Raw genomic sequence first — 22,294 nt, forward strand, 5'->3', positions numbered from 1 at the left:
ATGTATTAACAGGGCTACAAATAATGTAAAATGCTACATGGGAGGTGATGAAGCATCAGAATAGGTGGTTCTTAGCAATAAGGAACTTGCCTATTTCTTTTATTGTTAGAGCGTGGATGTTTTCGGCAGCCTCTTTCCTTACAGGTAGTCCACATCTAAACTTCCTGGCAAGTCATGTTAAATTTACCACATATTCTATGTGAGATAAAATATGAAACAAAGAAAAAGCTCTTAGAGGTGTTTGTTGCAACATTATTTATAGCTGAAAAAAATATAAATCTCCAACTGTAGGAGCATGGTTAAGTAAATTTTAAATCACCCATAAGATGAAATTATGTAGCTGAGTAAGTGTTTATGAAATATTTGTAATGATACTATTAATATTAATGAAGAGCTTTTAATGATTTGTTTATGTAATACTATTTCACATATGTAAAAATGCTTAGAAAAAAATACGTAGCAGTACCCCTGAAACGTCAATAATTTCCTCCTGAGTGCTAAGAGTCTGTGGAATTTTCTTCCTGAAATATGCGTGCATTTATCTTAAAAATCGTATTGTGTATATGGGTATATATGGATTATACTTTTTAATTTGAGATGAAATGGGCTCATGCAGCCAGCATTTTAAGTCTGCAGAAGATGAAGTGGGGTTTTCTGCAATAGGATATTAAATGTGGTCTTTGCTCTCTCTGCTTCAGGTGCTGATAGTCTGCAGCACAGGTTTGGCTGGGATTATGCTGCTCAACTACCAGCAAGATTACACAGTATGGGTGCTGCCTCTGATCATCGTCTGCCTCTTTGCTTTCCTAGTCGCTCATTGCTTCCTGTCCATTTACGAAATGGTAGTGGATGTATTATTCTTGTGTTTTGCCATTGATACAAAATACAATGATGGGAGCCCTGGAAGAGAATTCTATATGGATAAAGTACTGATGGTAAGTACTTCAAATGCCCTCTACTGCTATAGGGATAAAATTACTAATAAAAATATTAGACAAAGTATTATTCTCTACATTTAATTCTCATTATATGCAAGTGAGTAATTCAGAATTAAGCCTGTAGCACTCATGGATGAGGTTAGTTGGGGAAATCCCTTACAGGATGTTTGATCCTGTCCAAAATGTCCATAAGACATTTGGTCCATGCCAAAAGGTCCTTGATTTTGCAGGACAATTTGGTCCTGTCTGAAATGTCCATCAGACGTTTGGTCCATGCCAAAAGGTCCTTGAAATCTGGTCATATTTGCTTCTGTCCAAAACATCCATGGAGACATTGAGTCCATGCCAAAAGGTCCTTGATGTTTGGTCCTGTCCAAAACTATTTGGCATGGACCAAATGTCAAGGACCTTTTGGGTTGGACCAAATGTCTTACGGACCAAATGTCTTATGGATGTCTTGGACAGGACCAAATATCAAGGACCTTTTGGCATCAACCAAATGTCTGATAACTGGGGAAATCAGGAAAGAAGGCCTTCTTGTCATGGGGAAGACCATTTCAAATCCACCTAGCTAGAGCAGTACCCGTTAATAGTCCTGAGTTCACACTTTTCCATACTGCTGCCTCTGTCTCTGTAGTCAGATGGTTTTGAACCGAATTTTTAAAGGTGACTTCTAGCCCTTGAATTGGAACATTGGACCACTGATGTTCTAAATGTCCTTTCCTAAAATGGGGCTCGAAGACAAAAAGTCTTATTTCCCAGGTCATAGTGCCTCCCTGTATTTCTCCATCCACCACCTTTCTAAATATTATTGCTATCAACTCCGTTACAACTCGTTATCCTGAGTATGCCAGGCCAAATTGAAGGTGTTTTGTGATGAATACATGTTAACAGACCCGTGACTGGTAGAGCGTATTGTTTCCCATCAGTCAAGATCTGAGCCTTTGCATAGATCTCATATTCCGATTCTTTATAGGTATGTAGCCTCTGCAGCTTCCCTATATCAGAATCTCAATTAAAATTTTTTAAAAATTTAGAAACCATATTAAAATGTTTTAAATACTATCATCAGTGTCAAATGCTACCAAATTAAAGATGCTTTTTAATAATAGTACTTTGTTATTAAGCTGGGAAGTACTCCTATGTTGAGAATAAGTAATATTGAAGACTAAACATTACACATTGAAATACCAAGTCATCTTTCAGGAGCATGGTTTACCCAGTTAAATCTAGAATAAATGTGTTAATAAGTGAGCTAGATTTTTTTAATTGCAAAATTACAAATGATTTAACTGACTTACCTGGTACTGATTATCTCTTTTACTGGGAGAACCATCAACTAAATTTTGGACATTAAAATGTCTACATTATAATTCTAACTGGTTATTTTCATAGCGGAATTTGACCTATGTGCATTGTGTCTCTCTTGTGATTAAGGCACTTGGAAGAAGAATTTGTTGTTTTTTTTTTTTTTAACCCACTGATAGAAAGCAGGGTAAAAAAATATTTTACACAGAAAAACAGTTTTCTTTGCAAGAATGATGAGGATATTGGATGAAGAAATGCCCCATAAACTTTGACAGGATGGACATGTTTCCTTCAGGGCACAATCCCATCTTAACTACTTATGACCACAGGTTCTGGTTGTTACGTGCTGTCTTCCTGCTTTATGGAGGAATTTCAAGACCAAATAGACTTTTTTTTAAACTAGCTTATTTATGATTTGGTAAATGGTTTTAGTAATATCACTGCTTTTACCTTCTAGGATTCCAGGGTTATTTTAAGGAGGAGGCTTATGGAGTAAAATGTACTTCTTGTTCCACATAACATTGATATGGAAGAAGTAGAACAAGAAAACAATCTTCTCCGTGTGGGAAATTAGTCTTTTTGAAAAAACGTTAGGTATTTTCTCTTCCAGATGGAACTAACGTTGTCTCTTTGAGCCTAAGTGAGATTGTCACAATGAGTGGATGGAAAAAAGATTTTATATCAACAGGTTGCAGTCCATCCCCACAAATTTAGCAGCTCTTGTGAGTGATACTAAATATTATTTATTGCTATGGTTTCAGGCCATCCATTTACCAATATTGAGTCAAAAATGTAAATATTCTTTAGAATTCATTTACCAACCGAAATCTTAAAGGACCTAAGAGTATACGCAATTTGATCCATATTTTGCAGGAGTTTGTGGAGAACAGTAGAAAAGCAATGAAAGAAGCTGGTAAGGGAGGCGTTGCTGATGCCAGAGAGCTAAAACCGATGGTAGGTGGACATGCGCAGGGGGCCGCCCTCCCCGAATTTCACTTTCACTTCCTCTCCCTCTCTGTCTTCACTGACTGCACTTCCTCAGGAGAAGCTTTTGTTATCTGTATCACGCAGGACCTGCTGCTCTTTCTGTTTGTGTATTTACCCATCACTTGGATGGCAGAATTCTTGTCACAACTGAGACCACCTTCTGTAAAAGTAAGCTGAAAGGAACTGCATCTTCAGTGTTCGTGGCAGGTTTGGGGATATTTTTGTCCCTAAGGTGAAATTGCTGTTTCTATTTTTTTCTTTTGTCTTGTGAGGAAGATTGGCCCCGAGCTAACGTCTGTTGCCAATCGTTCTCTATTTTATGTGGGATGCTGCCACAGCGTGGTTTGATGAGCGGTGCTAGGTCCGCTCCCAGGATGCGAACCTGTGAACTCCAGGGTGCTGGAGCAGAATGCGCAAACTTAACAACTACGCCCCTGGCTCGGGCCCCTATTTTTTTTTTTTTAACTGTCAGTGTTTAGTTTTCCTTGGACTGAGCATTTGGTTGCATGCTTGAACTGATGGTTAGATTTTTATCATTTTGGCAGGTGATAATAGCGATTCCTTTCAACTTGCTAAAATTCACATTCCCTCTTTTTTAAATATGGATTTGTTTATGTTGCTTTTGTTTTTTTTATGGTTTTGTTTATGTTGTTTTGTTATGTTTTTTCTGTTACCTGGTTGTACTTTCTTTGTTTCCTGAGCTATTTTTCAGTAGCAAACAAGGCTATTTCCATCAACACCCACATTCTCACTCAATAAGACAATCTGCTCTTCTCCAACCTCAGCTTAATTGTGAGAGGGATAAATTATCTCTGGTCCGTGATATATATGTGTATTTATATATAAAACCACTCTACTTTGATTTGAAAAAGGCAACTTAGTCAGTGTAAGAAAATCCTGAGTTGCTTTCCCATAGATATTCTCACTGCTATTTCATGACAACAAATGTCTCTAGCATATATTGGTCTAATTACTGCTTATTTTGCAATTTTATTGTTCCTAAATAGCTTGTTTATTTCAAAGTATTATATAATTGCATCCATCCTTAAACAGTTAATTTTAAATAGTGTGCCTTCTGAGTGGATATCATGTCCAAAGGTGTGAGGTGAGGGCTCTCTTTTCCTTCTTCTTTATACTTTAATAAATCGTTTGATTTATAGGTTTCCAACTTAAATATATTGTGTAAAACAAGCCCATGTAAGTATGTAAGAGTAAAGGAAACGGGTTCGTTTAAGGAGGGGCGGCTATACGTATATGCAAAATAACTGTATATTCAACCTAAATTAAAGCCTCAGCAGAATAGTTAGATATGAACTCTTTCCACTGTAACCCCTTCCGGTGTCTGCTTTGGTGTTGCTCTAATAGCATTGATGATTATAAAGTCAAAACTTCATTGTTTAGATTCCCGCGGCACAGATCGCTCTGATCCTAAGTACAAGGATGTAGAATGGCCGTGAAGCTCTTGGCTTTGAGGCTGCCTCAGCCAAAGCTGGATTAAGTGGGTAGGGGCACAGTCAGCGGTCCGGCCAGTTAGCTTCCTGCCTCCTTCCTCTTTCTTTCTGTATCTGTCTTCCTCCGCCTAGGCTGAGCCGGACGGCAGTGAAGATTCTGCCAGCCCTAAGGCGGCATGGAAAAATGAGGACGGCTTCCTTCTTGTCACTGCTTGATGGTCCTAATTGTTGAGGAAGTAAAGTTCCAAGCCTAAAACTTAAAAAACACATATAAAATCTTAGAATGTAAACCATCCATTTCCCCCCTTTTCTGACTTTCCCATGGTTGAAGCTTCCGTTAAATCATTCTTCAGTAATAAGCATTTAAAAAAGGGAGAAATATTTGGAAGTTTAGGACTAACTCCTCTGACCATGAATCAGCATGTATTTCTATATTACTCTTTAGTAAAAGACACATGAATTATGGAGGGCCAGAATGCAGGTATACCTTCTCTCACCCAAACCCCTGATTCATAGCTAATAATGCTGGGAGAATTGCCTGGTTAGGGGGCATTCTACCAGAAGCCAAAAATTTGCAAAGATTTTTTTTTCCCTAATATTACTTTCAGTTTTAAATGAATGTCCCTTAACTCGACCAGTGCATTAAAATCTTCAGGTTTTGCTTTCATTTTATGTTGTTCATCAGTTTTGCTTGCAGTTAGTGGCAAAACCCTCTGCTATGTCTCAAAATACATTTTTTACCTGAGTTGTTATTCAGGTGCTTTGAACATTGTAGCTTTGAACATTGTCCCTAAGAGTCATGTTTTAAGCGTTAAAAAACTCCCCAGGAGAACAGAGTGCAATGTTGCCGACAGGGAAGTCAAATTTTTAAGCACATCAGGACTTCTAATTCTTATCTCTCTTTCACAGTATACCTGAGAGTTGATCCCTACTACCACCGCCATCTTGTGTGTGTCCCTAAAGAATTAGATGAGAAATTCCCCCCTAATGTTTGAGGATTGGTAGAGTTTAGGGTTGCTTATTTGTATTCGCTGGGTTTAATTCCGGTTATTCCCTTAGATGAAAGTTCTGTAACAGAGCATCATACCTGTTTTGCCATCTCTGTACAAACACTACTGTTTGAGTTCACTGTCCATCTTCTTCCTTGATGGGATATTTTCATCTAGGGGTTATTTTTAGCCTATAAAAGGATGTTCTGAAAAATGAGGTTTTAAATTTTCCTTTTGACAGGGGCTCACTGAACTAAATATGAGTACTTCCAGTTTTCCTCGTGGGTTTTTTTCTTGAGAGAGCCTCACTAGTTAAGGAAACTTGGAGGATTTGTGAGGTCTTTCTATAAATGTTTGAAAATGGTTTTAGAAAAATTTACCAAATGTGATGTAGAGGTTTAAGAAAGAGACATGCTAGCCGTCTGCTTGTGCAGGACAGAATGTACAGAGAAAAGGGAGAAAAAACCTGTCCACCACAGCAACAGAGACCAGATGTATTCTCTGCGTTTCTCAAAGGTGATCCAGAGGAATTGCGACTTTCAATATTCATAGGAATTTCGGCCCCTGGAATAGAGGTTCAGGAGAGAAGGATTCTCAGTTCATTTTGCTTTGTTGCTGTTTGCGCCCATCCGTGTATTTGTAACATCGTTTATGACCTCCTTTTGATGGTATTTGTCTAAGATGATACTCTGTATGACTTTGTTTTCTAGGCTTCGGGAGCGAGTTCTGCTTGAACCTAGCCGACCGTTATGGAACCCATTGACATTCCAAAACAATATATACACATAACTATGTATTTGTGTGTGTGGGTGTGTGTATATATGTATATGTATGTGTGTATATATATGTATATGTATATACACACACACACATAATCAGCCAAAATCAGAGAAAAGGAACAGGGATTTAATACCTTTTTTATGCTTATTTTTGTCAAACATGTACTCCTTTCATACGGGTGGCTTTTACAAGGCAACTGCCGTCATTTAATGTTTTCAATTGTAATTGTCTTAATGGAAATGTTAAGATTCATATCTGATTAACATTTTTAATAACTTAGAGGAGATTTTAACTTTAGTTATTTAAATTAGGTAAAATTATTGTACCGAATCTTCTGTCTAAAGTTGATTCCGGGGTAATATCCCTGACGTGTGCATAAAATCAAGATCTTATTTGACTGATGCATAAGTCCTAGTGGGACAAGACTAGGCATATGCCTTCAGACAAATAAGGAATTCCTCCAATCAGTTTTCCCCAATCAAAGAAGCCATGTCATTTTACTTTTCGAAACATACAAGTGGACCCGATAAGGGAATTTTCATAATATCTCATGCATTTGTCAGCCAACATTAAAAAGTAACCAACTCCTCAGGTATTTGTAGTTGACCCTAATGCTTCTATAAGAGAGTAGGTCAAAAAGAAAAGGGTAGATAATCTTTCTTATGCAAACTTTTTTCTTCTATTTTGTCTTTCTTTCATTTTTGACTTTAGTAGCATCCTCCACACATTTGTGTGCCTGATTTGAAAGGAAGCTGGGGCACCCGGCGAGTTCAGCCTTTAAATTTCTGTGTATTGATTTGCAGATTAAGTAATGCTGGGAGGAATAAAGAAGGGAGAGAAACATAGAACGCAAAGCATTAAAAATTCCAGTGCTTGGGCTTCTGCTTCAGAGGAACTTCCGTGGCTTATGGCTAAATGGCCATTTTATTCAAATGCTTGCTGTAAAATCTGAAAACATACTGGCAGGTGCTCCTCTCCTTGGCAATTCATTAAGTATTCAGAATTCTACAATGTGTTTAACTGAAGAATTGGTTAATGTTTTGATCTTCAAGTGTTGAGCATTGTTTTTGTTTGGGGATGAGTTTTGGGTTTTTTGGGTTTTTTATTCCTGAAGCTTACCAGATATGAATGGCTAATATTCCATTGTTCTGCTTATTGTAATGGTGAATGCTTTAAGAAAAAAAAAAGTGTAATTTGCTAAGAATAATTCATGATCTGTTTATGCGATAACTCCTTTTTGTTACAATTTTTTTAAAAAAAGCTATTTTTGTTAATGTAAAGTAAATATTTCAGAGCAAGTTTTTTAAACTTATTGCACTAAATACAGGCTCTGTACAAAAAAAAAAAAAAAAAAAAAAGCCTCAGCATTTTATCATTCCATGGAAGAATCTTTTGAAAGAAAGCATTGCCTCCTACCAGAATTAGAAAGTAAACTAGACCGGTATTATGGAAATGTATACAATTAATGTCACTAGGGCTTAATTAGCAGCTGTTTGCTAATATGCTTCCTTTCAAAGGGTTGGACCTTTAAATTGCTGCAAAAGGTAAACTGTATTTTTTTTTAAGTATCCGTGTTCTTTACTCTAGCTAGGCTAAAATTTGCTAAATGCCTTGGTTTCTTTTCAAAGCTCATGTAATATTTCTGATTTTTCAGAATATTTGCAATAAGAGTCTGGATTTTTAAAAAAAAAAAAAAAAGAAAGAAAGAAACCACACAATTAAGAGCTCATGTCTTGGCAAGATCTGGGACTCCAACATTGTGAAAATAGCTATTTTGAAACAATACTTCTCCAGAAGTTAGCATCTGATGTCGCCAAACAGTATCATTGTACTCTTTTCTATCATTTGAAATGGAATAAATATAATTATGTCACTAACAATTATCCAAATAGGTGAGAGAGCAAATGATGTAATTAAATTCAGAATACCTTCTGTTTCATAGCCACCCAGATTTTGGACATTAAGAAACATTGGGAACTAAATTTAGGGTTGGCAAAAGTCTGCAAGATGGGTATCAAAACAGAAGACATTCCAGGAGCTAGCTATTAAGTGACCTGATGGAAGTCTTGAATTTGGAAATTAGGTTCTACCCACTTGGACATCCCAGCATCACGGACTCTTGCTGCTCCCTGTCCCATGTGCTCACAATCTCAGCTATTGGGAAGCCACCAGGAATGCTTTCTAATTCTCATTTGCAACTAGAACTGTAATCAGAAAGAAATTTTGTATTTTTGTATAACTTGATCGTGTGCCATTTTATATAACAGGTCCTGTTTTACAAATAAATTTTGTTTTACTAACATTGTGTTTAGAAATTATGATCTATGTGTAACCATGTCATTTGAGTTCCATATTAATTCCCAGGCTATTTTCCCTAAGAGAATGGGTGTGCCACAAAGGTGGATATAGGCAAATGTGCATATATATGACGCAGGCATGCACAGAGAGATTCGATATATAGACCATCACTCGCATATGAGCGTCATTCCTTGGTTCATTTTATAAAGCCTCACAGAGACTTTTTAGCAAGGTTTAAGTGTTTTGAGTTATGTTGGCTGTCCTGCTGCCTCTTTCATTCATTGCCAGTCATTCTTCCGTCAGCTGTGGGCTGCCTTCTTGCTCTGTGCCCACAGCCTCTAACTTCTTCCCAAGTGAGGATAACAGATGAAGAAGAGAAATTATCTGTGAACTGCGGTTACCTGGATACCTTGGTAAACCATTGACTCTGTGTTGTGGTTTTTGTCTTTTTCTGTGGTTAGATCTTCACAAGCGTGTTCAGGACTCACGTCTCCAGAGTTCGAGTTAGGGTCCTCTATTGTAAAGGGTGATCACGGTGACTAGAGGATCATTGTGGTTTCTGCCATCAGATAATTAAGGCTCTGGTGCATGATTTAGACTTTTTAGGCTCCTGCCTCAAAAGTGAGCTCTGCTGTGATATAATATGGAAAGGAAAAGGTGGTATTTCAGCATAAATCCAAGAGACCCATATTGTATGGGAGGCTCACCAGTGAGTTAGGTAAACTTTAGGAATTCGGCTAAGGCATTGAGATTGTCTTACCCTTGCATGGATGAGCAGAGCTCAGAGCCGGTTGTTCCTTTAAACCACTTAATGCAACATTTAGTGTTTAGGATTAAAGCTTTATCCTATCCTATAGCATAATCAAGTCCTAAGTTACTGCAATTTAGGTGGCTTAACTGTGTGTTGGTCCCCCAATTTTTTCCGTAACGGTTGAGGAGGAGGCACTCACTGAGTCTATTTGAAAATTATGCCGGAAAGAAGTTTTTCCTTTGTAGAGATGCTCCCTTACTCATTTTTTCTTTTTACACTAAAGAGAATAAGCTGCCAGTTCCCAATACTGCTGACCTTGGTGTCTGCCAAGGGCACTTTGGCTTCCCGGGCAGTTTCAGGATTTCATCCCACTAAGGGGAGTGAAGAGATGACTGCTTCCTTTATCCTGGTCCTGAGCTGCTTTAAACCAGAGTAATGCTTCTCCCACCCTCTTCCTCTAAACAGCTGCGGGAACTGCAGGCACCAAATCTTTGTGACGCCGTATCAGTGCCCCCGAGGCTTTAACCATTCCCACCAGGCACCACTACTGGCTAATAAAGGCCATTTCAGGAGGTCCCCCGCCTGCACGGCAGAATTCTGGGGTCAATTCCAAAACCAGAGCTGCCAGTTATGGTGACCTGAACATTTTAATTTATTTTGGGACAGCAAGCCTCTCTTTGGATTTTTGGAGTTTTCAATAGCCTTAACATAGCCTCTGAGAAGTTTCCTTCAGAAAGGCCTTTAAGCTTTCACCTTGCAATAAGTTCTCTACGGCTTTTTTACCGCTACTTAAAAAAACATCCTCAGAGTCAAGGCTTATCGGCACACCTGCCACAGCTAATTTCTGTATTCTTTTCATGTATCCCATCTGATAGATAGGAGGGCACTGCAGTGGCTTGCCTAGAGTTGTTAAGATGTGGTCTGTGAATATATATTGGAAAACTGTGGGTTCATAAGTAAATGCATAAAGCAGAGATTTGTGTGTTATATATTCACAGCGTGGAATGCCTTTTGCTTTAAATGCATATTCATGTATCTCTGTGGAGTAAGGATGCATGTTGGCCCTTTTGAAAAGTAGGCACTGTTCATATACAGTGGCTGCTTTTGGAATTAGCTCATCTTTGTTTAATGGCACATAGCCTAGATTTTAAAAAAGTAGGACCCTTGAATGTGCCAAGAGAAAATCTAAAGCTAGCAAACTTTTACAAAACAAAAATACTAAGCATGTTGTATACACTTAATTTAAAATAGCACACTTTCCCCATTCAAATTTCATGAATTTGAGCCAAGTTCTTATTCTCCAAGTTTTAATTTAAGAGGAAAATTTTAATCCAATATTTAAACCTTTGAAGAGAACTTTCCTATAGAAAACTTCAATGCAAAGTTTTTAAACTTGAGAATTTCTGTGGAAAACCTTTCTTTTCTATAGAAATACTATAGTACCCTTTTTTCCTCTGCATCTCCTTGGTTTTTATGCGTTTGAAAAAAGGCAAATGATGTTTTAGTTTCAATATTGCATGAACAGTTATCATTTTTGTAAATTACATGGACAGGATCTAAGTTTGATATTTTCTAAAGGAATTCATTAGTATGTTTGTGGGAAAGAGATGAAATTATTAGGACCCCAAAGAGCAGGCTGTTTTATTCAGTTTTGATACTTAGTTTTACAGCTTAAATGATTTCCTGAGAAGTAAACACTCCAGACCAGGGAGTTTAGAATAATAAAGCTTTCACACTCCTCATGGTCTAGTCAGGATCTAGCTGGACATGAAAACATTGTCATTTCCAAATGTTTAAGAAATTTTTCACTTTTATTTGCTAAGACCTGAATTTAATATTGGATATTCTAAAGCAAGTTCTTAATCTTTTAAGGGGACCATGGGCCCCCTTTGAGAAGCTCATGAAAGCAATGGACAGTCTTTCTCTCAAATGCACATAGCACATCTATGAATATTTAAAATGCTAATAGACTTTCAGGGCCCTCAGACTGCCAGCCTCCCCCCCCCCCCCCCCCCCCCCCCGCCCCGCGCCATCCCCTCAGGGCCTAATGAACACACGTCAAAGGGTGCTCTCAAGTTGGTTTGATCATGTGTTTGAAACGAGGTGATAGGCCTCCATTCGACATACTTTTAGGATGATACTTACCAACTTGTGGCCTGGAATCGTTTTTATAACTTGAAGACTTTAATTTAGTGCCAGCTTTGGAAATAGAAACCACACTAATCTGAGTGCCTAACAACATGGCCATGCTGAATCTCCAAGACAGTAAGATTTCTTTCCGGGGAGGTGTGAGGATACGTGTGTCCTGGGGGGATTTTTGGCAAGGTACCGAATTATTTGTAACGGACGAGAAAATCCAAGAAGAAATGAATGGGGAATCCTTGTGATGATCCATCTACCAAAACACTTGATTGGTTTTTTTGGTAGCTCAGATATGACATGTGGCACAATGTTATGAGTAGATCACCATCCAAAAGTTTGTCAGTGAACATGACCGAGAATAGTTGATGATGATAAATTAGCAAACTCAGTGCAGTCCACAGTTGACAAAAAAGTAGTGGGAAGCTGGAGGAGTAGATGATGGGGGAGAAAATTCAAAGTTGTTTTTTCTCCCTGTGTAAGTCAGGGAAGTATTTCCTGTTTTTTCAGTCACCCGCTAGAGCAGGCTTGGATCACTGCCAATGGGACTGTGCCTCCACTCCCCACATCCACCCCATCTTCCTTCTTTAGGGAGCACATGGATTTCTTCACATCTGTACCTTACTGCTAGGTAGGGGTGCTGCATCCATATCGGGGGCCCTTGAAAAAGCAGGCAGAAACTCTTCAAGGAGTTTGGACTTCTTTTAAGGTTTGGTTCCGGTGGGTCACGATTCATAGTCAGACATCAAAGCATTACCTACATTTTCAAGCTGAAGAAAGCATGGAAATCTCACAACTGGCTGGTGAAGAAAGGAGAAGAGTCAGCTCCCTACCCCACCCACACCCCCAGAAGAGCTTTAATGAGCCTTCCACAGTAGAAAATGGAGAGACCACGGGTAGAAATTCCAAAATCAGGTGAAAAAGGGCCTAAAGCCAATGTGAGTATCTACATTTGAAATGTCCTTTCCTCGTAGAAGTGTCTGACTTAAAAGGAATGTTTTGACCTCCGCACATGAATCTGATCCACCTGTCCCATCAGCTAGGAATGTAGTTTTAGTTAGTTATTTTTTGGGGAATCCATGTTAAACCGTTCCGTGTGAAAGTAAGCATTGAAAGCCAGACTTGAAGGTTAACTGGGCACAGAACTGGGGTGAAGCTGTAGCCAGCATCCCGCGGACCATTCGACCTGCCACTAGAAAATATGAGCACTCTCTTCCTTCACCACGTTGATCATCAGGCCAGGATTTTTTTCATAAATTGTATTAGATAGCTCACAGGAATGAGACGTAATAGGACAGCTTTGAAGGCTGATAATTTGAGATAGAGGCAATTGAGTAAATTTTCCCCATCCTCTGGGTTCCAGTAATCTGTGCTCAGAACTTCTTTTTGGCCCTCTTGGTTTTGCTAGTTTTCATTTTCAGAGACATCACATGGGGAAAGTTACCTTTCTTCTAGGTTGCTTTAGTCCTACCAGATTATGTTGTATCGGTGAGGTTTTCTGACTTCTTCCCTCCCGTAAAAGGGTACTAGGAGCTCCATAATGAAAAGAAGTTTCAATTTCACTGTCTCAGAATCTTCTTGACCACCAAGTGCACTTTGGATAGATCTCGTACCCAGTGAAGTAAGTTCAGTGAGGTGGTAGCTGATTTGACTATAGGAGGAAAAAACTTTACAGCTAACAAAAAGGTGGAGAGAAGAGCCTGAAGGGCACTAACAAAATGACAGTGTACTGGAAAAACAACCAAAGACAAAAGCATAACTTCTGAAGACCAAAGGTCCAACACTAAGGACTTGCTGGTATGGCCTTTCTGAACTCCTAGAGTTGAGAATAGGCTTCTGGAATAAGGCAGCCCAGTTTTAAAGGTCAGTCATTGCAATAGGGACCTGCTATTGATCTCTCAGGCTCTGAGCCTTCACATCCAGTGTCTGGCCCAGCCCAGCGTACGGGGTGATATGAACAGAAACGCCATCAGTGTGTCTTGATTTCTCACTGCTGTCTAAATCCAGCATGAGAAGTATGTTGTCGTGCCGCATATTTCTCAATCTGATGCCTTTTTTGTCCTTTTCTTTCTTTCCTTCTTTCTTGCCATTTGCATCCTATTTCATAGTGTCGAAATGGATGTTTGTATCACATCCTGTCTTTGTCCATTACAAACTGTGGGATCACAGTGAAGCCTTCCATGAATTCCCGAGTTTGGAATTCGTAGTTCAGATCTTTTACCTTAGCATTATTTTGAGTTTTTCCTTATTACAGTGTCACTACGCTGTATTCAGGTGGGGACACAAACATGTAGGTGCTTGAACATGCCCCACAGACATGGTTGCAGCCCTAGGATCTGTGACTGTCATTGACACACTGCAGACTTTACAGACAGAGCGTTATGCTCTCGGAGGACTTTAAAAATATGTATATTAAGCAATTAACTTTCTGGAGTTATCAAATCTTGCTGGGAAATCAACTTCCAAGAGCTCTGAATTGGATGGAATTCCATCTGGCTTCAGAGTACCATGAGCCTCTATGACATGGAGCTTTGAAATGTTTTTCTTGTGCAGAAATATGAACTAGAAAAAAAGTGCTGATCTAATGCTAAGTTCTCTCTGTGTACTGACTCAGTTGCCAGAATTATAATGAAAACTGTATTTTAGTCTAACAAATGTATAGAATTTTTTATGTAATAAATAAAATTTTATAGGAAAGAATGTCATTGTCTACTGTGTCGTAACACTTTCTCATTCCCAGGATGGTGATTAATAATGTAGAGGAGGAAAATAATTTTCCCCCTACTCTTCTGAATTCTTAACTGAGACCCCTGAAATAGAAGATAGATTAATGAGAAAAAGACACACAGAAATTTATTAACATGTATACCTCATGTATACGTGGGAGATAACCAGAGAAAAATGAGTAACTCTCCAAGGTGGCTTAGAATTCAAGCTTAAAAACGATCTTAATAGGGAAATGGGAGGGAGGAGGTGGGCCTCTTAGGGGAGAGGAAATGATTCTTAGGAAAGATGAATGGGCCCCTAGAAGAATAGATGGGAGGTATGGTGGCTTGTGAGAAAGCTGGTCTGGGTGTGGTGTTGACTTCTCATCTCCTCTGCTGTGATAAGAATCAATCTTCCCTGATTGATGAATCTCCCAGGAAGGGGATTGATGATAATTGAGTTTCTTTTGGAGAATGTTTCTTTAGGCAGATGAGGAGAGTTCAGAGAAAGCCTCTTCCTGCATTTGCTGTTTTTCAAGTGCGCACAGCTGAAAATAATCAATTTCCAAAGCGGCGTTTTTTGAGGTGGCTTGCCCTGGACCCCTGCAGTCATATTTTGGGGTGGTATATTTGCTAGTCTTCAGTAGAAAGTAACCGTGGGCAACATCTTGCTTTCAGATTAGGTCAGTATGCTGCAAGGGTGCCCTAGAATTTCCTAGCTTTTCCTTTCTGGCATCTCTCAGCATGTCCTAAGAGTTCTTGAAGTATGAAATATAAATGTACTAAAACCTAATTTCTGAAGTACCAAGTTCACCCACTGCCCGGCCAGGCTTCCTGGCTGCCATCTGAGTCCCCCTGTGAGTGCTAAAGTTGCAACTGAATTCAATCATCGGGCAGAGCAGAAAAGCCTGTTAGATAACGTTTACCATGGAAAACACTCGTTGTGCCACATACGGCACCCTGCACATAAATTGAAGCTTGGATCTGTGCTAAGTCAGGGGGGTTGTGAAACTATGGGATGCCATAATTTAGGCAGTAGCTGTGCCCCATTAAAATTGGGAAAAATCAAGCTTGTTTAAAACTAACCGTATTTTAAATGATACTGGGGACCATGGACCTTTGCCAATACCTATAAACCTCTCCTAATTTGTTTTGCAATTTTACATTTTTCTTGAGAGGCTGCTGTACAGACTGCTTTTCATTAGCAAATGCGAGTAAGGCCCAGCTCCCAGCCCTGGGCGTTTATCGATACCATCTTGCCAAAAGGAGTTGTTACAGAACATTTGTGAGGCGTCCTCAAATGCTGGAGATGTTTGAGATACTGAAGGATACTCACCAGTCTGGACTGTTCGTTCTTTTTTCTGGGTGGTTCTGATGCAGATTTACACAATTTCTGGTTATATAAACCACCTAGTGATTAAAGAGCCCATGAAAAACCTCCCATGTCCTGAAAGGAACCCAGAAATTTTTTTCCCTCTGTCTGGCCATGGGATGTATACTCTGTATTCAGTCTCAAATTTTAGAAAATAGAGGAAAGTCTGGAGGATTTCTTTTCGGAGGCATACTACTTGTGTGCTCTAGGTTCATATGTAAGTTGTGATTGAAATTTGAGCTTCTTCAAATAGCTGTATAGCTCAAAGCTTTTACAGGTGTTGAAAGATTCAGAAAGAAGCCAGTGTGCTAGGAGGCTCCTTGGCCTTATGGCTTTGATCTTGTGCTGTGGAACTAACCCGCGAGACCAGGCCTCTCCGCGTTATTTTTTCAGTTGTGGCAAGTAGCAGCGAAAGTAAGAAATGCTCTTTGTGCTTTTAATTTGAGATTCTGCATTTACTGTCCAAATCCTGAGAAAACTAACTTTAAAAGATGCACCTAGGTTAAATTTAGGATTCCAGAAAATGCAAAGCTGAGCGAATAGACCATTTCATGGGCTTATCAGCAATTTCAATGGAAGTCTTAAAGCTCTCTGGGTAGTTATAAGCTCCCTGGCCAAGTATGTTGGACTAGAGAGGCGACAGTAAGGAACTGCCTTCAAGGTGAAACAAAGAGCTGTCAGTTGTCCAAAGTCATCCTATAACCTTACACTCAGACGCAGGATATTAGGGGTTGTGTTTGGTCTATTCTCTCCATCAGCCAGAAAGGATTCTCCTAGGTTACAACAAAATAAAACAATTTTAGGACAACAGGTTAGGGGGCCAGCCCCAGTGGCCTAGTGGTTAAGTTCTGTGCACTCCACTTCAGCAGCCCATGTGTGGTTCCAGGGCACGGACATACACCATTTGTCAGTGGCCATGCTGTGGTGGTGGCTCACATACAAAAGGGGAAGATTGGCAACAGATGTTAGCTCAGGGCATATTTTCCTCAGCAAAAAAAAAACAGGCACATGAAAATTGAGAGGAGGAGATTAGCTGTATAAGAAACCCTAAGCTGAGCATAAGATTGAACTCCAAGTTTTCTGTCAGTCCTACAAAGAGAAAATCAAGAAAGGTACTTAGTTTTATGTTTCTAATAGAAGGAAGCATTGAATAGAACTTCAACAGGAGGGACAGGGCAGGTGTAAAAATGACGTAAGTAAATTTAATGACTTGGAATAGTGTCTACAATATAGTCAGTGAAAAAGGGGATAAAGCAGTATTTATAACATGATCTCATTTATGTAAAATCACTATTTTTATACATTTTTGAATGCTCTCCTAACCAATCCTCTAGGCTCTACTAGTTGATTAGTTAATTGAAAAGTTTGGTTAAGGAGGAGAATCATTATAAATGAATTTTTTTTAAACTACAAGTGAAATATTCACTGGCTAAACTTTGACATGAGTATAATTCTTTTTTATGACTTTTTGACTCCTCTGAAGTTGTTTATTGTCTTTTTTATATGAACCACACCAATAATGTAACCACCCAAAAATATAATAATGTGAAATATTGAATTCTTTAAAATGGATCAAGAACTTAGAGATGCTTATGAAACCAGCTGAGTATAGACTCCCAGATTTTTATAATTTCTTTCCAGTGTTCATAATTCTCAGACACACGTAATTTGAGAGTAATATTTTTAGTATCTTTAGAGTCTTTCCAAGGCATTCAACTTAGTTTTTATCAGTATACGTGATATTTAAATAATCATACCATTAGGATAACCACTGTACCTGGCATAACATGCTGGAGTAAACACACCTGACTCTGGCTAAGCACAGTCACTGGTGCTGAGAACAGAGCACACAGGCCCCTGAGTGTAGGCCCCTCTCTGGGAACATTCAGCCTGCTATGGACATCAGCCAGTACATTCTACAGAGAATCAGAGAATGTCAGTTAATCTGGCAAGATGGTTAAGTGGAAGTTAGCTAAGAAAGGCACCCTTTTTACAGCAAAATGACAATTATAATTATCTCTGTGTTATGGGATTATGAATAATTTAATTTTTTTCTTTGCTTATCTGTTTAAAATATTCCTGTATAGTTTTTTAATGTGAAAAAAACAGTTACGTTTAAAAGCAAACAGCCAGGTAAGCAAAATAAAATGACAGTAGCTAAACCAGTGTTATAATAGAATGATGAAGTAGAAGAGAAAGTCCCCAAAACAAATTCTGTTGTTTATAAGAATTTAATAAAAGCCAAGGATCTACCTCAAATGAATAAGGAAGGAAAGAATTCATTTAATAAGTGGTGCTTAGGACAATTGGCTCGCAATTTGAAAACAAACCTAAGTCAAATCCAGATGGATTAAGGAATTCTTTTTTTTTCCCAATTAGACAAGGGAAAGGTCAGGGGAAGGAGTGGGAGGACTTTAATAAATTTAGAAGGATTCGAAAAAAAATAGAGATGAAAAACACGGGAGTCTGTGAGAGCCACATGTCACATTTTGGGGAAAATACAATGAGTGAGGCCCATTTCAGATGCATTTACTAAGCGTGTCTACAGCAGTGTGCTAAGCATATCCACTTTCATTCAACAAGCATTTCCTGAGACCTCCTCTGGTCAGCCAGATTTATATTCTGGGAACTCAGTGGTAAATATTCATTCCCTGATCTTAAGTAGCTCACAGCCTAATGAGGGAGGCAGACAGCAGTGAGCGTTATGATGAGAAGTACAGGTGCTTCGGGAGCAGATAGGGAGGGGTCGGGGTCATTAGGAGAAGCTATCTGGGCTGAGTCTTGAAGGATGCACAGGAATTAGCCAGATGATGAAAAGGGAGGTGGGGGAGGGGAGGGGAGAAGATCCTACCCAGAAAGCTTGGGCAATCATACAGCAACATGAGGAAAAGCCGGTCATTCAGGATGCCCAGAGCCAAGAATATGTGGATCTGCAGCAAGAGGCGACGCTGGAGAGGATGCAGGAGTCTTGCATGTGCCGTCAGACCTAAACAGAGCTGTGGAGAGCCTGCGATGGCATTGGAAGGGAAGCCTGAAAGAGGGGGAGATGTGGGAGGGAGGAGTTTGGGGGAAGAGGAAGATTCCAGTGGGAAATCTAGCAGGCCTGGTGACTAATTAGATCTGGGAGGAAGACAAAGAAATCACGGAGGCCAACACTCAGCCTGGTGTAGGCCGCCCCTTCGTTTAAAGACGGCGGCTTGCACCGCGTGGTCAGGTTCATCCAGGCTCTGATTCTGTAGTTCACTGACTATTGGAAATATCGACCTTCTGTTCCCAATGCTCTCTGATGCAAAATCTCTGTAATAAGAAGGAACCAGTCAGAGGAGAGTTTGAGGGCCTGAAAATATTTCTCTGTGCCAACAAAATTTTTTCCCACTCCCTGATGAAGGAAATCTACCTAATTTCTGGTTTTCAGTTAAGAGACCCCACCCTGGCAATGGCTCGTGCGGCTTAAGTAACTACAAACGAATCCTGTCTCAGTGGCTCTAACTCTGCTCTTCTGTGTTGTCACCTTAACCATCCGTGTGCCTCTATGCTAACAAGAAGTATGTACAGTATATTTTTAGTATATGTAAATTCCATATTTATGCTCCATTTTTTTCCAAAAAAGTGTAAATACAATAAGATTATCAGAATAAAAATAGAAAAGCAAGAACATAAGAAGAAACAAATATGCTAGACTCTAGGACTAATATGGTCGCAGTACAATGAGGCGTTAAATACTTTGGCCTCCTAGCAACCTGAAAAGAAAGGAAAACACCAAGATTTACAGAGTTTTATTCTTAGACAGAAGAAGGTATAAGTATTCTTCAAGTTACTGTGAAAGCAAAAATAATCTACACGTAGCTCTCAAATTGGGTTTTGTAGTGCTGAGCTGGTAAAATCTGAGCCTGTGACTTCCTGATTCTTTAACTGAATTTGTTACCTCATCCTTATCCAGCTCTCCCTCTATTAGGACTTAGAAGACACATTCTTAAGTATAAATAAACAGAAAGGTAGTGTTTGTTTACTTCAAAGACATTTACCGAGGATAGAGAAATGAGAGACTGACCCTTTGCCTTCCAAAACCTCACAGTCTGTTTAGAAGACAGAGGGTGAGCAGATAGATGATTGTAATGTAGGGTGCCAGCTGCTCTAACAGGCAGGCATTAACTCAGGAGTAGGCAGAGACTACCTGAAGGGGGTGGGGCAGAGAGATGGGCATGTGATCAGGTGAAGAAGCCTTTTGAGAAAGGGAGGTAGCGTTCCAAGCAGAGGCAACAGCCTGCGTGAAGAAATGATGTGTCTGTGAATCTGTACTGAAGAGTGGGTGTGGAGGCATGAAACTGGAGAAGTCAACAGGGATCAGATCTTGAGGGTCTTGTGGGCCGTACTAAGGGACTTGATTTTATGCTGAAGAAAATGGAGACTCACTGAAGGTACACTTGAGGGGGACATTTTAGGGGGGAAAATCACTGTGACAGTGGTGGGGGTAGCTTACTCAATCTGGTAAAGGGTGTTTATGAAAACCCACAGCCAACAGCATACTCAATGGTGAAAGACTGAAAGCTATCCCCCTGGGATCAGTAACAAGACTAGCGTGGCTGCTCTTGCCATTTCCATTCAACGTTGTACTGAAGGCTCTAGCCAGGGCAATGAGGCAAGAAAAAGAAATAATAAGGTACCAAAATGAGAAAGGAAGAAGCAGAATGATCTCTCTTCTCAGATGACGTTATCTTGTATTTGGAAAATCATAAAAAGTTCAAATACACAATTAGACAATAAATGAATTAAGTATTGTTGTGGGATATAAGATCAACACACAAAATCAGTTGTATTTCTATGTACTAGTAATGAACGATCTAAAAGGGAAATAAAGGAAATAATTCCGTTCAGAATAGCATAAAAAAGAATAAAACACTGAGAAATAAATTTAACCAGGGAGGTGCAAGATGTTTACATTGAAAGCTACAGAATACCATTGAAAGCAGTGAAAGAAGACACACGTAAATGAGAAGATATCCGTGTTCATGGATTGGAAGAGTTAATGTTGTTAGGATGGTAATACTACCTCAAGTGATCTTCAGATTCAGTGCTCTTCCTATCAAAATCCCAATGGTTGTTTGGAGAAACGGAATTGGTGATTCAAAAATTCGTATGAAATTGCAAGGGACCCCATATAGCCAAAAAGTCTTCAAAAAAAAAGAATAAAGTTGGAGAACTACCACTTCCTGACTTTAAAACTTACTGCAAAGGTATGGTAATCAAAACAGTGTTGTACTGACATATGAATAGACAATGGAATAGAATTACAGAAAGAAAAATGTGTCTAATTGTCAACTGATTTTCATCGAGATTGCCAAGCCTATTCAATGAGGAAAGAGGAGCAATAAATTAGCAACAAATGACAATGGCACAACTCGATATCTACGTGCCAAAAAATGAAGTTGGACCCTTACCCTTATCATATACAAATATTAACTAAAAATGGATCAAAGACCTAAATATAAGAGCTATGGGTTTGGATATAAGAACAATGACCTTGGATTTGGCAGTGGTTTCTTGGATATGACAACAAAACACAAGCAACAAAAGAAAAATAGGTGAATTGGACTTCATCAGAATTAAGCTCTTTTTTGCTTCAAAGAATACTATTTTTTAAAATATGAAAAGGCAACCCACAGAAAGGGAGAAAATATTTGCCAGTCATATCTGATAAGGGTCTAGTATCCAAAATATAGAAAGAACTCTTACCACTCAACCACAAACAGACAAACAACCTGATTTAAAAATGAGCAAAGCACTTGAATAGACATTTCTCTAGAGAAGACTAAAAAAATGGCGGTGGAGCACATGAAAAGATGCTCACTGTCATTAGACGTTAGAGAAATGCAAATCAAAACCACAATGAGATGCCGTTTCACATCCACTAGAATGGCTGTAATCAAACAGACAGACAATAATAAGCATTGATGAGAATGTGCAGAAATTAGAACCCTCACATGTTGCAGATGGGAATGTAAATGGTGCAGACACTATGGAAAACAATTTGGCAGTTTCTCAGTACATTCTGAAACAGAATTACTGTTTGACCCAGCAATTCCACTCCTAGATATATACCCAAAATAATTAAAAACAGACGTTCAAACAAAAATTTGTACACAGATCTTGTAGTAACACTATTCACAATAACCAAAAGGTGGAAACAATCCAATATCTGTCAACTGATAAATGGATAAACAAAATGTGGCATATTCATATGATGGAACATTAATCAGCCATAAAAAGGAATTAGGTACTGAAATATGCTACAACATGGATGAACTTTGAAAACATTATGCTAAGGGAAAGAAGCCCAAAACAAAAAGCCATAGATTGTATGATTCCATATATATGAAATATCCAGAATAGACAAATCCATAGAAACAGAAAGCAGATTCGTGGTTTCCAGGGGCTGGGAGAAGGGGAAATTGGGTGTTACTGCTTAGTGGGTATGCGGTTTTCTTTTGGGATGATGAAATGTTCTGGAACTATACAGTGGTGATGGTTGCACAACTTTCTGAATGTACTCAATGTCACTGAATTGTGCACTTTAAA

The 22,294-nt window shown here is 39.0% G+C and overlaps 1 protein-coding gene across 3 annotated transcripts in view; it reads left to right on the top strand.

Annotated features, from left to right (window-relative positions):
- The window catches only part of SLC44A1 (solute carrier family 44 member 1), a 179,488-nt gene that overhangs the window by 129,278 nt on the left and 27,916 nt on the right, over window positions 1–22,294 (top strand). The window contains exons 14-16 of one of the 3 annotated variants that reach the window (XM_023629815.2): window positions 699–935; window positions 3,120–3,200; window positions 6,384–8,753. In XM_023629815.2, coding sequence (XP_023485583.1) covers window positions 699–935; window positions 3,120–3,200; window positions 6,384–6,407 — 342 coding nt within the window. In that variant the 3' untranslated portion in view covers window positions 6,408–8,753. Of the gene's footprint in view, window positions 1–698; window positions 936–3,119; window positions 3,523–6,383; window positions 8,754–22,294 lie in introns of those variants that run through there. The other 2 variants (XM_023629816.2, XM_023629817.2) reach the window with 2 other exon arrangements.

The sequence above is a fragment of the Equus caballus genome, chromosome 25, assembly GCF_041296265.1.
Source record: "Equus caballus isolate H_3958 breed thoroughbred chromosome 25, TB-T2T, whole genome shotgun sequence".
NCBI classification, from domain to species: Eukaryota; Metazoa; Chordata; class Mammalia; order Perissodactyla; family Equidae; genus Equus; species Equus caballus.